The sequence below is a fragment of the Oncorhynchus masou genome, chromosome 32 (genome assembly GCF_036934945.1).
Source record: "Oncorhynchus masou masou isolate Uvic2021 chromosome 32, UVic_Omas_1.1, whole genome shotgun sequence".
Taxonomy (NCBI): Eukaryota; Metazoa; Chordata; class Actinopteri; order Salmoniformes; family Salmonidae; genus Oncorhynchus; species Oncorhynchus masou.
Window position 1 is genome coordinate 1,009,560 of NC_088243.1, and position 17,742 is coordinate 1,027,301.

Here is a 17,742-nt window from a genome sequence, read left to right on the forward strand (position 1 = left end):
AGAAGAAAGCCGTTACACCTGCTTGTAAGCAGGAATCAGGAGGATATAATTATGGACAGATTTGCCAAATGGGGACGAGGGAGAGCTTTGTACGTGTCTCTGTGTATGGAGTAAAGGTGGTCTAGAGTTTTTTTTCCTTCTGGTTGCACATTTAATATGCTGATAGAAATTAGGTAAAACTGATTTAAGTTTCCCTGCATTAACGTCCCCGGCCACTAGGAGCGCCGCCTCTGTGTGTTTTCCTGTTTGCTTATGGCCTTTATACAGCTCATTGAGTGCGGTCTTAGTGCCAGCATCGGCCTGTGGTGTTATGTAGACAGCTACGAAAAATACAGATAAACTCTCTAGGTAGATAGTATGGTCTACAGCTTATCATGAGATACTCTACCTCAGGCGAGCAAAACCTTGAGACTTCCTTAGATATCGTGCACCAGCTGTTGTTCACATATATGCATAGGCCCCTTCCCCTTGTCTTACTAGAGGCTGCTGTTTTATCCTGACAATATAATATAACCCAACAGCTGTATCATTCAGCCACGACTCTGTGAAACATAAGATTTTTAATGTTCCATTAGTAGGATACACATGCTCTCAGCTCGTCCCATTTATTTCCCGGTGATTGAACAATAGCTAGCAGGACGGAAGGCAAGGGCAGATGAGCCAATCCTTGCCTGATCCTCGCAAGGAACCCTGATCTTTTCCCACAAAATCTCAGTTTCCTTCTCCAACGAATCACGGGGATTTGGGCCTGGTCGGGTGTCTGTAGTAGTATATCCCTCCCGTCCGACTCACTGAAGAAGAACTCTTCGTCCAGTTTGAGGTGAGCAATCGCAGGTCTGATGTCGGTCATAAGAGACAGTAGCAGCAACATTATGTACAAAACAAGTTACGAAAAATGCGAAAAACAAACAAAATAGCATGGTTGGTTAAGAGCTGATTATACAGTAGCCCTCCCCTCAGGCACCAACAATGTAAAAAATAGTAAAAATAAAGAAAAACCCTGGAATGAGTAGATGTTTCCAAACTTTTGAATGGTACTGTATATATATCTATATATTTATACTCTAGACTCCGGCATTGCTTGTCCTAATATTTCTATATTTCTTAATTCCATTCTTTTACTTTTAGATGTGTGTATTGTTGTGTATTATTAGACATTACTGCTAAATATGTGTGTGCGACCAATAGCATTTGATTTGGATGCAATTGTGATATGTGATTTTAAAGAAAGGTCTTACTCTTACTAAAAAAAGATTGCAGTTTTTAAAACTGCAGTAAAAGTGCAATAACTGCTGTCGACTGTGGTTTTTTTGGATGCAGTTATTGCACATTAACTCCAAGGTACTGCAGTTGAACTGCACTGCAACTGCAGTTATAGTGCTAAATTACTGCAGTATTTGTAGCATACTGCAGTTATACTGCTAAATTACTGTGGTATTTGTAGCATAATGCAGTTATACTGCTAAATTACTGCGGTATTTGTAGCATACTATGGATGGCTGCAAACTTTCTACTTTTAAACTCGGACAAAACAGATATGCATGTTCTAGGTCCCAAGAAACAGAGATCTTCTGTTGAATCGGACAATGAATCTTAATGGTTGTACAGTCGTCTCAAATAAAACTGTGAAGGACCTGGCCGTTACTCTGGACCCTGATCTCTCTTTTGAAGAACATATCAAGACTATTTCAAGGACAGCTTTTTTCCATCTACGTAACATTGCAAAAATCAGAAACGTTCTGTCCAAAAATGATGCAAAAAAATTAATCCATGCTTTTGTCACTTCTAGGTTAGACTACTGCAATGCTCTACTTTCCGGCTACCCGGATAAAGCACTAAATAAACTTTAGTTAGTGCTAAATACGGCTGCTAGAATCCTGACTAGAACCAAATTTTTTTTATCATATTACTCCAGTGCTAGCCTCCCTAAACTGGCTTCCTGACAAGGCAAGGGCTGATTTCAAGGTTTTACTGCTAACCTACAAAGCATTACATGGGCTTGCTCCTACCTATCTCTCTGATTTGGTCCTGCCGTACATACCTACACGTACGCTTACAGTCACAAGACGCAGGCCTCCTAATTGTCCCTAGAATTTCTAAGCAAACAGCTGGAGGCAGGGCTTTCTCCTATAGAGCTCCATTTTTATGGAACGGTCTGCCTACCCATGTCAGAGACGCAAACTTGGTCTCAACCTTTAAGTCTTTACTGAAGACTCATCTCTTCAGTGGGTCATATAATTGAGTGTAGTCTGGCCCAGGAGTGGGAAGGTGAACGGAAAGGCTCTGGAGCAACGAACCGCCCTTGCTGTCTCTGCCTGGCCGGTTCCCCTCTTTCCACTGGGATTCTCTGCCTCTAACCCTATTACAGGGGCTGAGTCACTGGCTTACTGGGGCTCTCTCATGCCGTCCCTGGAAGGGGTGCTTCACCTGAGTGGGTTGATTCACTGATGTGATCTTCCTGTCTGGGTTGGCGCCCCCCCTTGGGTTGTGCCGTGGCGGAGATCTTTGTGGGCTATACTCAGCCTTGTTTCAGGATGGTAAGTTGGTGGTTCAAGATATTCCTCTAGTGGTGTGGGGGCTGTGCTTTGGCAAAGTGGGTGGGGTTATATCCTTCCTGTTTGGCCCTGTCTGGGGGTGTCCTCGGATGGGGCCACAGTGTCTCCTGACCCCTCCTGTCTCAGCCTCCAGTATTTATGCTGCAGTAGTTTATGTGTCGGGGGGATAGGGTCAGTTTGTTATATCTGGAGTACTTCTCCTGTCCTATTCGGTGTCCTGTGTGAATCTAAGTGTGCGTTCTCTAATTCTCTCCTCTCTTTCTTTCTCTCTCTCGGAGGACCTGAGCCCTAGGACCATGCCCCAGGACTACCTGACATGATGACTCCTTGCTGTCCCCAGTCTCCACCCGGCACAGTCAGAAGTGGACTGGCCACCCCACATAGCCTGGTTCCTCTCTTGGTTCCTTCCTAGGTTTTGGCCTTTCTAGGGAGTTTTTCCTGGCCACCGTGGTTCTACACCTGCATTGCTTGCTGTTTGGGGTTTTAGGCTGGGTTTCTGTACAGCACTTTGAGATATCAGCTGATGTACGAAGGGCTATATAAATAAATTTGATTTGATTTATACTGCTAAATTACTGCAGTATTTGTAGCATGCTGCAGTTATACTACTAAATTACTGCGGTATTTGTAGCATACTACAGTTATACTGCACTCTTTCTTTTTTTTTGAGGGATGTGTTGTGTTGGGCAAACAAATTGCACTGTACAGGAAAAAACAATTGATAGTGTGTCCATAAAGTCAAGGTGCATTATACTGACTAGAGTCCCTTAGAATACAAGAAATGGTGAGTTTGAACATAAAAGCTCGGTCTGGACTTTTTCTGCGGTCAAACAGTTTATAATGGGGCCCCTGGACACTATACGGTACAAATGTAGTACTGTAGAGGAGAAACGATTGATTGCGTATCTGTAAGACCACGGTCCAGTCTATTCACTAGTCTACCTTTTCCAGACTGGCACATTGCTATTTTATGAGGTAATAATATGTCACACAAAAAACAAACCCACATCCCTGATACTTTCAGTCCAAAAAAATACAAATAAATCCACGATGCACATTGTTTTGATTTGACACCTTTTTGATTAATTTGCGACCAGAGTGGGTTGAAGAAAAGTGTTTGTTAACTGTTGATAGGCTATAGGAATAACTGGGGTGATGCTAAGCTATAGCGGGTTGATCTTACTTGGACACTGACTCAAAAAATATTTTTTGGTTTCTTTGTTGTCACGCCAACACTGATCACCTGATGCATGATTTGGTACGTAAGGATGGTCTTGGGCTGACTTTTTTTTTATGTGTGAGGTCTGCAGCCTGCTCATCATCATTAAGATAATGTAGGTCATTTACAAGTTGGCCAGTGAGTTAACACCGTAGGTCACTGACTGGTCTACCTGTAAATGACCACACCATAGGTCACTGACTGGTCTACCTGTAAATGACCACACCATAGGTCACTGACTGGTCTACCTGTAAATGACCACACCATAGGTCACTGACTGGTCTACCTGTAAATGACCTGACATTAATTTTTTCCAGCCACAGATAAAATCACAAAAGCAGGATTAGACATAAAATGAATCACTAACCTCTTGAACATCTTCATCAGATGACAGTCATATGACATGTTACACAGTACATTTATGTTTAGTTCGATAATATGCATATTTATATCCACAAATCTCGGTTTACATTGATGGCATGTTCAGAACTGCCTCCAAAATGTCCGGAGGAATTATAGAAAGCTACGCTAGATAACAGAAATACTCATCATAAACTTTGACTAAAGATACATGTTCTACATATAATTAAAGATACACTGGTTCTTAATGCAACTGCTGTGTCAGATTTTTTTTAAACGTTACGGAAAAAGCCTAAAATCGCAATAATCTGAGAGGTCGCTCAAACATAACCGCCATGTTGGAGTCAACAGAAATACGAAATTACAACATAGACATTCCCATTACCTTTGATGATCTTTCATCAGAATGTAGTGCAAGGAGTCCTAGTTCCACAATAAATCATTGTTTTGTTCCATAATGTCCAATACTAGTGTCCAAGTAGCTGCATTTGCTATCACATTCAGCTCACGTGCCCAAAAACTGACTGCTGGTCCAAGATAACTTGTACGAAAACTTCCAAAAGATATATTCCAGATCGAATAAACTGGTCAAACTAAGTAGAGAATCAATCTTCAGGATGTTATTATCATATATATCCAATAACATTCCAACCGGATCATATGTTTTCATCTGGGGCCGATTGGGACAGAGGTAGCACCCACAGAGAAATGCGCCACAGCAAAATGGCATTCTGTCGGGACACTGACTATTTTCCCTCCCATTAGGTCAAAGTTCACAGCAAATGCTCCATTACACTGTCTACTGAATGAGGACATCTAGTGGAAGGCGTAGGAAGTGCTTCCAGATCCATATCTTGTTGGGAAAGGAGGGGGAGATGACGTCAAAGATGCCCCAACTTTTCAGAATTTCACTCCTTGTTTGGAAGATTGCCTGCCCTATGAGTTCTGTTATACTCACAGACATAATTCAAACAGTTTTAGAAACTTCAGAGTGTATTCTATCCAATAATACTAATAATATGCATATATTAGCAATCTAGGACAGAGTAGGATGCAGTTCACTATGGGCACGCAATTCATCCAAAGTGAAAATACTGCCCCCTATCCTCAACAAGTTTTAATCACTTGCTAACAGTCTGAATTTGGCACCTACATTATAGAGCAAGCCAAAAGTGTACTGTATATTTGTACCGTATAGTGTGCATTGGCTCCATTTTAAGGGTCAGTGTTTTTGGCACAGGTCAAGGATGGCCTTGGGGCGATTCAAATGTGTAAAAGACACAACGAGCTCATCATCATCAGGTTAATCTACGTTGTTAACAGGTATGGCTCATTATCATCAGGTTAAATTAGGTTTGTTAACAAGTATGGATCATCATCAGGTTAATTTAGGTCATTAACAGGTGTGCCAGTCCATTATTCTTTGAAGTGACTAATCACTTCAGTGTATTGTAGGCCTACAGTGTATTGCATTGGGACCAATGGAGTGGGTGGAGTAGAAAGTGTTGCTGGGAATATAGATGTCAGTCCCCCAGGAAATAACACCCTATATGGATTCTACAGAACCTAGTGATTAAGCCCAATCCCACTTTTACTTCTGCACCTAAAATAGTTTTCTCTTTCTAAGCCAATATGTATTTTATATACAGTGTATTCCCTTGTGTATTCCCACAGTTCACCTGTGTTTCCTGTCCTATTAAGCATTGAAAATATAACCAGTAATTTTGGGTGTCAGGAAAAATATATGGAGTAAAAAGTACATAATTTTATTAATGCAGTGGAGTAAAAGTAAAGGTTGTCAAAAATATAAATAGTAAAGTACAGATACCCCCCCAAAACATTTAGTGTTTTTACAAGTAGTACTACTGTTTTTACAAGTAGTACTACTGTTTTTACGTAAGTGCAACAACAACAAAAAAAATTGTAAGGGTTGCATTGGGAGCATTGATTTGATTTGATTTAACCAGGTAGGCTAGTTGAGAACAAGTTCTCATTTACAACTGCGACCTGGCCAAGATAAAGCATAGCAGTGTGAACAGACAACACAGAGTTACAGAAGGAGTAAATAATAAACAACTCAAAATGAGTCTATATACATTGTGTGCAAAAGGCATGAGGAGGTAGGCGAATAATTACAATTTTAGCCAATTAACACTGGAGTGTTAAATGATCAGATGGTCATGTGCAGGTAGAGATGCTGGTGTGCAAAAGAGCAGAAAAGTAAATAAATAAAAACAGTATGGGGATGAGGTAGGTAAATTGGGTGGGCTATTTACCAATAGACTATGTACAGCTGCAGCGATCGGTTAGCTGCTCAGATAGCAGATGTTTAAAGTTGGTGAGGGAGATAAAAGTCTCCAACTTCAACGATTTTTGCAATTCGTTCAAGTCACAGGCAGCAGAGAACTGGAAGGAAAGGCGGCCAAATGAGGTGTTGGCTTTAGGGATGATCAGTGAGATATATCTGCTGGAGCGCGGGCTACGGGTGGGTGTTGCCATCGTGACCAGTGAACTGAGATAAGGCGGAGCTTTACCTAGCATGGACTTGTAGATGACCTGGAGCCAGTGGGTCTGCCGACTAGAGCATACAGGTCGCAGTGGTGGGTGGTATAAGGTGCTTTAGTAACAAAGTGGATGGCACTGTGATAAACTGCATCCAGTTTGCTGAGTAGAGTATTGGAAGCCATTTTGTAGATGACATCGCCGAAGTCGAGGATCGGTAGGATAGTTTTAATGCTGTCATAACCTCACATGGTCTCTCCTATCATTGCTATGCAGACGACACACAATTAATCTTCTCCTTTCCCCCTTCTGATGACCAGGTGGCGAATCGCATCTCTGCATGTCTGGCAGACATATCAGTGTGGATGACGGATCACCACCTCAAGCTGAACCTCGGCAAGACGGAGCTGCTCTTCCTCCCGGGGAAGGACTGCCTGTTCCATGATCTCGCCATCACGGTTGACAACTCCATTGTGTCCTCCTCCCAGAGCGCTAAGAACCTTGGCGTGATCCTGGACAACACCCTGTCGTTCTCAACTAACATCAAGGCGGTGGCCCGTTCCTGTAGGTTCATGCTCTACAACATCCGCAGATTACGACCCTGCCTCACACAGGAAGCGGCGCAGGTCCTAATCCAGGCACTTGTCATCTCCCGTCTGGATTACTGCAACTCGCTGTTGGCTGGGCTCCCTGCCTGTGCCATTAAACCCCTACAACTCATCCAGAACGCCGCAGCCCGTCTGGTGTTCAACCTTCCCAAGTTCTCTCACGTCACCCCGCTCCTCCGCTCTCTCCACTGGCTTCCAGTTGAAGCTCGCATCCGCTACAAGACCATGGTGCTTGCCTACGGAGCTGTGAGGGGAACGGCACCGCAGTACCTCCAGGCTCTGATCAGGCCCTACACCCAAACAAGGGCACTGCGTTCATCCACCTCTGGCCTGCTCGCCTCCCTACCACTGAGGAAGTACAGTTCCCGCTCAGCCCAGTCAAAACTGTTCGCTGCTCTGGCCCCCCAATGGTGGAACAAACTCCCTCACGACGCCAGGACAGCGGAGTCAATCACCACCTTCCGGAGACACCTGAAACCCCACCTCTTTAAGGAATACCTAGGATAGGATAAAGTAATCCTTCTCACCCCCCCCCCCCCCTTAAATGATTTAGATGCACTATTGTAAAGTGGCTGTTCCACTGGATGTCATAAGGTGAATTCACTCATTTTTAAGTCGCTCTGGATAAGAGCGTCTGCCAAATGACTTAAATGTAAATGTAAATGCAAAGATAGTTTTAATTCAATGCAAATGTCACTTAATGTGAACAAATATGAATTATTGTTAATGTTTAGACAATTATTTGTCATACAGTATATCATGAATAAATACAGGTTAATTACGCCTTCTTTTTTTACTATGACGTGGACGAGTTTTATTTTGAAATTACCGAAATTTCGTGACCCGGAAGCACTTTTTTGGCCGATACCGTTTCCTAGATAGTACAGCCACAAAGTCAGAATTTGCTTTATGTTAAAAATGTATGAAAAAAAATAATTAGCGTTGTGGTCTTAATTTAAGCCTAGAGTTGGACATAGGGTTAGCCGTGTGGTTAAGGTTAGGTATTAATTACAATTTTAAGAACATATATTTTTTAGAAATAGGCGGGGTTTATGACTTTGTGGGTGTGGTAACTAGTGAAGAAACGCTGATATTGAGTAGAACAAGATATCTTACTTACGCCAAGACCTCGGTGAAGGAATTATCCAAAACATGGTTAGTTTTTGTTTGTTTTTAAATAGCATGTCTAAATTTGTGTTTAAGTGGTTTTCCAGAGTTAAAAATAAAAAAAAGAGTCGATTGCTAGCTAGCCTTTTGAAATGTTGCGTGCATGTCAATGAACGGATGCTAACGTGTTAGCTAGCGAAGTGAGTTGTTTTTAAACGTCTTGGTTATAAACCAGTCTTGACATATTACATGGTGTTGTATTAATCCTCAACTAGATGTTGTAGTCCGCGTGTTCATTTGACATGTCTGTGTTAAATTCCGAGTTACGCCTAGTTCCAGTACTAACGTTTTTAGTTAGCGACAACAATAATTGTATCAATGGGGGATGGTAGCGAAACAGATGCCTGGCTTTTGGTCCTGTGTTGCAGGATGATCCAGCTCATAACTTTTAACTTAGGTCGTCTAGAAATATTAAATGACTGAAATTAAAGCATGTTATTGATGCTCTTCAAAGTAATATACAGTTGTACTCGTTACTCATAGGTCGTGTTAGTTCAAAGGCCGGTAGATGGCGATGTTGAGTCGTGTCATTTAACCGTCCGAAGGGAATGTATGCAACCGGTGTATGTAGCCAACTTGATCGGTTGAAATATAACGATACCAGCGCTCGCTTCAAAAAATGCCCCGTAAGCCTCGCCCCAGTGGGCAGAGCTAAGCATGTTGCCCTGGAACACGTTTTAATATGGTGAAAAGCCTCTCATTTTACAATTGGTTCGCCTTGGTTCTGTGTATTCAGATTATGCTAATATATTTGAGACAAGTGTATTGCAGTTAATTTCGTTTTTGACTTAAGTCAAGTATCTGTGAGTAGTAGACTTAAAACAGGGGAAACAACGAGTCCCAGACAGTTCACAGTGGAATAAACCAGAGAGGGGGTGTTTACTACATAAATTATTGGGACCCTTACAAAACAAGAGAGCAGTTTTGAAAGTGCAGTAACTTCAGTCGACTGGTATTTTGGACACAGTAATTACAGAATAACTGCAATTATACTGCATTGTAAATGTAGCTACACTACAAGATTAATGCAGTGCAAAACGTAATTTGGATGCAGTATTTGTAGTTATACTGCACTCTGACTGGAATCTTTTTCTTTGTAAGGGGATCTGGTTCATCTGGAATACATTCTAAATGTAAATGGAGAGAGAATTAAATGGTGTATTCTTTGAAAAGATGGGTCGGGTGGAGAATAGAACATTTGGGTGGAGAATAGAACATTTGGGTGGAGAATAGAACATTTGGGTGGAGAATAGAACATTTGGGTGGAGACTAGAACATTCTGTTTTCTGCCTGAGTGTCGTGGTGTTTACCACAAGTTTCTCGAAGTTCTATAATGAACCTATACTCTCCATTGTCTTACCAACTACAGCAGCAACTTTTATTATTTGCCCTTTTTATAGAAAACCTTTTAATGTATATTTATATTTTAAACTAATGACTAAAAGGTGTGACCATTAACATTGGCTGCATATCTATTGTCCTTCTCCCAAAGTGTGGACTTGCACAATTTTTAAAACATTTTATTTAACCTTTTATTTAACTAGGCAAGTCCAGTTAAGAACAGATTCTTTTTACAAAGACGGCCAAACCCGGGCGACGCTGGGTTGTGATACAGCCTGGATTTGAACCAGGCTGTGTCTTTAGTGACGCCTCTAGCACTGAGATGCAGCGCCTTAGACCGCTGTGCCACATTTCTTCTCATCTCAGGGATTTAACAATGGATATCCAAGCATTGGCCTGAGCTACTTTACACCATGAGGAGAGGGATTGATTTCAGGGTGCTACGTCAACAGACGTCTGTGTCCCAATGGAGCACCTTATTCTCTATACATAGTGCACTAATGCTGACCAAGGCCCTTAAGGCTCTGGTCAAAAGTAGTACATTATACAGGGACAGTTGTAGGGAATAGGGTGTCCTTTGGAACCCATTCTGCCTGTTGAGCCTCACCCAGCCTATAGGAAACCATTTCTCCATCCCATTCCCCCCAGTTAAGCAAACAAAGGGGGAGAGGCTGTGACTGTTAATTTAAAAAAAATGTTTTTAAAATATCAATGACCATTTGATCAAGTTCCTTTTTTGTAGGTTTAATAAAACTGTGAATCCATCTTTTCATTGATGGAATATTCAACGGACTGAACATTCTTGTACCAACGTGAGGAGTTAGTTGCGTTGTGTTGTTGCTATTCAGCCTCATCTGGCCTCGACATGGAATAACGGAGTACATGCCTCTCGCCTTGGGAAATCTCTTGGGGAGAAAAGTAAACACTCCCAGCTTGCACACATCTTTATTTGCTTTGCTGTAATGACAGAGTTACAGACCCGCGTAAAAGCATACATTAAATTCTCTAACAATGTCTTCGATTTTAAAATGTAAAGCATATTCTTCCTTCATTATTTTTAATAGGGGAAAGAGAAAAGGTAGTAATAATGGCCAGCATGCTCAGACAATATCCATAATGACTATATAGAAAGTACAAACACTGGTCAGATGGCTTTTCATAAAGACGTCATGGTCTTCATGTTTCTGGGTGTGCGGCAACTCCGTGACTTGAGGGGGAGAAAGAACCAATGGAGGCAGGTATCAGGTGGAGGGGGGGGGGGGCAGGTATATCCAGGTGCCTGGCCAGGGTGTCCTCTGTCATGGTCCTAGTGCCTCAGCCCCCCCTCCCCTGGAAGGGGAGACAGAGAAAGACAGTGTTGCTGTGGACACTGGATAATCTGACTCGCATACACACACACATGTTTGACCTGGCTGTGATACTGTAGTACTACTTATGTAACTTTACTGGGTCAAGTCGGGTAGCAGTCAATGTCCTGCGTTTTGTGTTAACCATGGCAACCAGAACTGTAAATAAAAGAGATGTGCCTCTTGTCGCCTTTTAAATGTATGTTTCATGTCAGCCAGAAACATCCTTTTCAAAGAAACACCATTTATTTAAATCCTCTAGTTGAGGAAAATAAGTTTTAGGTTTTAGTTTTTGTTCTGATCACAAGGAAAGCAAATCAGTTAGAGGCCAGTTAGAACATTCCGATTGTTCTGCCTATCAGGAAGTGAGAACAATTCATTTCTCTAGCTGCTACTAGAAATACTATATTTAAGCAATATGTCCCGAAGAGGTGTGGTATATAGCCAGTATACCACGGCTAAGAGCTGTTCTTAGTTATGGAGTGCCTGGATACAGCCATTAGCCGTGGTATATTGGCCATATACCACAAACCCCCGAGGTGCCTTATTGCTGTTGTAAACTGGTTACCAAGGTAATTAGAGCAGTACAAATAGAATGGTTTGTCATACCCTGGTGTACCGTCTGATATACCACAGCTGTCAGCCAATCACAATTCAGGGCTTGAACCACCCAGAGTTGAACAGTAATTAAATATACTATAAACTTCTCTCTGTATTAAATCGCATAGCTTACAGACACGATCACAACACGCAGGTTAAAATATCAAAACAAACTCTAAACCAATTATATTTATTTGGGGACAGGTCGAAAAGCATTAAACATTTTATGGCAATTTAGCTTGCTGTTTCTAGCTAATTTGTCCTATTTAGATAGCTTTCTGTTGCCTGCACATTTGTTCTGGGATATAAACATTGAGTTATTTTACCTGAAATGCACAAGGTTCTCTAATCCGCCAATTAATCCACACAAAACGGTCAACCCGAATTGTTTGTAGTCATCTCTCTTCTTTCCAGGCTTTTTCTTCTCTTGACTTTATATTGCGATTGGCAACATTCATAAATTAGGTGCATTACCGATACTGGCCTTGTTCGTCTTTGTCACCCACGTGGGTATAACCAATGAGGAGACGGCACGTGGGTACCTGCTTCTATAAACCAATGTGGAGATGGGAGAGGCAGGACTTACAGCGAGATCTGCGTCAGAAATAGAACTGACTATTTTAGCCCTTGGCAAGGCAGATGTTCGTTGGCATGTTCGAGCAGTGTGGGTGCAATAATTGAATAATGTAGATTTCTAAATTTATTTTGCAACGCGCGCGTGTGACGCAAGCGTCAGCCTGTAAGATCGGTTGGTGGGAGCGGGAGGTCCTGTATAAACACAAACTCACTTCCTTGACAACAGCTCCGTGCTGCTCCGTGAAGGACCAGAAGTATGAATGGCCTGATTTTCTACAGAGGCCGTATGATTGTAAATGCTCAAGGGCCCAATGCAGACGTCAGATTGATCATGCAGTGCCTTTTATACCATGTGTCTTATCAGATGCACATGCGTTTTGCCTGATGTCTAGTCTGCATTTCCCACACTTGATGCACATGCCCTTCGCAAGGCTGCAGAACGGTTTGCAGCATGGAGAAGATCCGCAACATGTGAAGTGTTGGTCCCCTGTTTCATGAGCTGAAATAAAAGATCCCCGTTCTATACGCACAAACAGCTTATTTCTCTCAAATTTTGTGCACAGATTTGTTTACATCCCTGTTCGTGAGCATTTCTCCTTTGCCAAGATAATCCATCCACCTGACAGGTGTGACATATCAAGAAGCTGATTAAACAGCAGGATCATTACACAGGTGCGCCTTGTGCTGGGGACAATAAAATGCCTAAAATGTGCAGGTTTGTCACACAACACAATGCCACCGCTGTCTAAAGCTTTGAGGGAGAGTGCAATTTGCATGCTGACTGCAGGAATGACAACCAGAGAATTTAATGTTATTTTCTCTACCATAAGCCGCCTCCAAATTCATTGCAACCTGCCTTACTACCGCAAACCACGTGTCTGGCGTTTTGTTGGGAGCTAGTGGTTTGCTGATGTCAACGTTATGAACAGAGTGTCCCGTGGTAGTGGCGTATGGGCATGCCTAAGCTACGGACCACGAACACAATTGCAATTTGAATGCACAGAGATACCATGACGAGGTCATGAGGCCCATTGTCGTGCCATTCATCTGCCGTCATCACCCCATGTTTCAGCATGATAATGCACAGCCCCATGTCACATGGATCTGGACACAATTTCTGGAAGCTGAAAATGTCCCAGTTCTTCCATGGCCTGCATACTCACCAGACATGTCACCCGTTGAGCATGTTTGGGATGCTCTGGATCAACATGTACGACAGCAGGTTCCAGTTCCCACCAATTATCCAGCATCTTTGCACAGCCATTGAAGAGGAGTGGGGCAACAGTCCACAGGCCTCAATCAACAGCCTGATCAACTCTATGTGAAGATGACGTTCCTACCCACCGACTCGGTACTGGTACCCCATGTATATAGCCAAGTTATCATTACTCATTGTGTATTTGTTCCTCGTTCTTTTTTATCTTTCTTTTTTCTCTCTCTGCGTTGTTGGAAAGGGCCCGTAAAATCAGCTTTTCACTGTTAGTCTACACCCGTTTTGTTTAGGATGCTTTTCATTGTTAGTCTACACCCGTTTTGTTTAGGTAGCATGTCACCAATAACGTGAGATCATGTGTTGTTGTTGCAGTCTCACACGATCCTGTTGGTCCAGCCCACCAAGAGACCAGAGGGACGTACGTATGCTGACTATGAATCAGTCAACGAGTGCATGGAAGGTAAAATTGACAGTCAACTAAACTGACAGAGAAGGATATAGAACCCACATCGTCTGTGAGACGGTACTGACCCGCTGAGCAAAATAAACAACGACGTGATGGAACATTTTTTTTTTTTTTTAAATGCTGTTAGATGGTCAACCAGGTTAAACTTAGCACTAATCTATAAATCTCTTTTCCAGGCGTGTGTAAGATGTACGAGGAACACCTAAAGCGAATGAACCCAAACAGTCCATCCATCACCTATGACATCAGTCAACTGTTTGACTTCATCGATGACCTGGCTGACCTCAGCTGCTTGGTGTAAGTCCGGGGGCGTTCCAGGAGGTGTTGCAACTTGTCTGTGTAGGCAACCTGGAACGTCTCCCAGTCCTAGTTGTTGTTCTTTCGTCTGAATGAGTCTCTGAACGATATCAAATGCCATACATTTTTTAAAATTATTTTTTATTCATTTATTAATAAACCTGGTTGTTTTAATTTGCGTTAGAGTTGTTGTAAGGGTATTATGAATGCCTATTATGTGTTATAGATATGCAGGCATGAAGTGTCACCTAAGTGTGTACTGAGAAACATCCTCGGGTTGAGGATTTCTATCGCCTCAAAAGGCTCAATTTCGATGGGGACACTCCGTCTCTCTTTCTCCGCTAGTTACCGTGCCGACTCACAGATGTACCAGCCCATGTTTTAATATATCGTTCTGTCTCCTCTAGTTACCGTGCCGACACACAGATGTACCAGCCCATGTTTTAATATATCGTCTGTCTCCTCCTAGGTACCGTGCGGACACACAGATGTACCAGCCCATGTTTTAATATATCGTTCTGTCACCTCTAGGTACCGTGCCGACTCACAGATGTACCAGCCCATGTTTTAATATATCGTTCCGTCTCCTCTAGGTACCGTGCCGACACACAGATGTACCAGCCCATGTTTTAATATATCGTTCTGTCTCCTCTAGTTACCGTGCCGACACACAGATGTACCAGCCCATGTTTTAATATATCGTTCCGTCTCCTCTAGTTACCGTGCCGACACGCAGATGTACCAGCCCATGTTTTAATATATCGTTCCGTCTCCTCTAGTTACCGTGCCGACACGCAGATGTACCAGCCCATGTTTTAATATATCGTTCCGTCTCCTCTAGTTACCGTGCCGACACACAGATGTACCAGCCCATGTTTTAATATATCGTTCCGTCTCCTCTAGGTACCGTGCCGACACACAGATGTACCAGCCCATGTTTTAATATATCGTTCCGTCTCCTCTGGTTACCGTGCCGACACACAGATGTACCAGCCCATGTTTTAATATATCGTTCTGTCTCCTCTAGGTACCGTGCCGACACACAGATGTACCAGCCCATGTTTTAATATATCGTTCCGTCTCCTCTAGGTACCGTGCGGACACACAGATGTACCAGCCCATGTTTTAATATATCGTTCTGTCTCCTCTAGTTACCGTGCCGACACACAGATGTACCAGCCCATGTTTTAATATATCGTTCCGTCTCCTCTAGTTACCGTGCCGACACACAGATGTACCAGCCCATGTTTTAATATATCGTTCTGTCTCCTCTAGTTACCGTGCCGACACACAGATGTACCAGCCCATGTTTTAATATATCGTTCTGTCTGTCTCCTCTAGTTACCGTGCCGACACACAGATGTACCAGCCCATGTTTTAATATATCGTTCTGTCTCCTCTAGGTACCGTGCCGACACAGATGTACCAGCCCATGTTTTAATAAATCGTTCCGTCTGTCTCCTCTAGTTACCGTGCCGACACACAGACGTACCAACCCATGTTTTACTATATCGTTCTGTCTCCTCTAGGTACCGTGCCGACACACAGATGTACCAGCCCATGTTTTAATATATCGTTCTGTCTCCTCTAGTTACCGTGCCAACTCACAGACGTACCAGCCCATGTTTTAATAAATCGTTCCGTCTGTCTCCTCTAGTTACCGTGCCGACACACAGACGTACCAGCCCATGTTTTAATATATCGTTCTGTCTCCTCTAGGTACCGTGCCGACACACAGATGTACCAGCCCATGTTTTAATATATCGTTCTGTCACCTCTAGTTACCGTGCCAACTCACAGATGTACCAGCCCATGTTTTAATATATCGTTCTGTCACCTCTAGTTACCGTGCCAACTCACAGACGTACCAGCCCATGTTTTAATAAATCGTTCCGTCTGTCTCCTCTAGTTACCGTGCCGACACACAGACGTACCAGCCGTACAACAAGGACTGGATCAAGGAGAAGATTTACGTGTTGCTGCGACGCCAGGCCCAACAGGCGGGGAAATGAGACCAACAGCCTCTAGTTCCAGGCCGACTGCACTGCAGACGCATGTCAGATAGCAACACATCTGGTTTGGTGTTTAACATGTCACCTAACCACATCCATACAATACGGCAATCTGATGACAACTGCGTAGTCAATGCCATTGGTTGATGCAGTGCAACTTTTGCAATGTAGTCTGCCTGGAACGCGACCAATCTGTGACGGAAGAGGTGGGGGGGGTTTGATAGGAATGGAGAAGGGTTGAATTATGTTATGAGTCCTGGATATTATACTATTGTATAAGTTGTCTCGGTGAGAACTTTTCTAGGAGGATGGGGTGAAGTGTGATTTTATTTTTATTATTTTTTTCTTTTGAATTGTTTGTATTTAAAATTGTTTCCCCCCCCTTTATGAAGATGTCTTTTGTCTTTACTTAAATAAAATAAAAACAGCAAGGAAAAACTCTGGGTTTTTGTGTTAAATGTTCTGTACTCAGATGAAGAGGACTTGTCCACTGTGGCCTGCTTTGATTTGCTACTAAACTCAGAAATAAAAAAAAGAAATGTCCCCTTTTTCAGGACCCTGTCTTTTCAAAGATAATTTATTTTAAAAAATCCATATTACTTCACAGGTCTTCATTGTAAAGGGTTTAAATAAACACTGTTTTCCATGTTTGTTCAATGAACCATAAACAATTAATGAACAGGCACCTGTGGAACGGTCGTTAAGACACTAACAGCTTACAGACGGTAGGCAATTAAGGAATGAGCGTTACACCGAGGCCTGTACTCTGGAGCGGGATCGAGGTGGAGGGTCCGTCATGGTCTGGAGCGGTGTGTCACAGCATCATGAGGCAATCTCATCGCTGTGCGTTACAGAGAAGACTTCCTCCCTCGTGGTATCCTTCCTGCAGGCTCATCCTGACATAACCCTCCAGCATGACAACAACGCCACCAGCCATACTGCTCATTCTGTGTGGGATTTCCTGCAAGACAGGAATGTCAGTGTTCTGCCATGGCCAGCGAAGAGCCCGGATCTCAATCCCATTGAGCACGTCTCTGTTGGACCTGTTGGATCGTACGGTGAGGGCTAGGGCCATTCCCCCCCAGAAATGTCTGGGTACTTGCAGGTGCCTTGGTGGAAGAGTGGGGTAACATCTCACAGCAAGAACTGGCAAATATGGTGCAGTCTATGAGGAGGAGATGCACTGCAGTACTTAATGCAGCTGGTGGCCACACCAGATACTGACTGTTACTTTTGATTTTGACCCCTCCCCCTTTGTTCAGGGACACATTATTCCATTTCTGTTAGTCACATGTCTGTGGAACTTGTTCAGTTTATGTCTCAGTTGTTAAATCTTGTTATGTTAATACAAATATTTACACATGTTAAGTTTGCTGAAAATAAACGCAGTTGACAGTGAGAGGACATTTCTTTTTTTGCTGAGTTTATATTGTAAGAACCTTAGGGATATTGACAGAATGGTATACTAATGGTTGTTTCT

General features: G+C 42.8%; 1 protein-coding gene across 1 annotated transcript; it reads left to right on the forward strand.

Moving 5' to 3' along the window:
- The first annotated feature begins 8,310 nt into the window (after positions 1-8,310).
- LOC135525448 (enhancer of rudimentary homolog) lies at positions 8,311-16,805 on the forward strand. Its single transcript, XM_064953078.1, has 4 exons — positions 8,311-8,399; positions 13,860-13,947; positions 14,130-14,250; positions 16,160-16,805. Exons 1-4 carry the CDS (start codon positions 8,397-8,399, stop codon positions 16,260-16,262), a joined length of 315 nt encoding a protein of 104 aa, XP_064809150.1. The 5' UTR covers positions 8,311-8,396; the 3' UTR covers positions 16,263-16,805.
- The last annotated feature ends 937 nt before the right edge of the window (positions 16,806-17,742 follow it).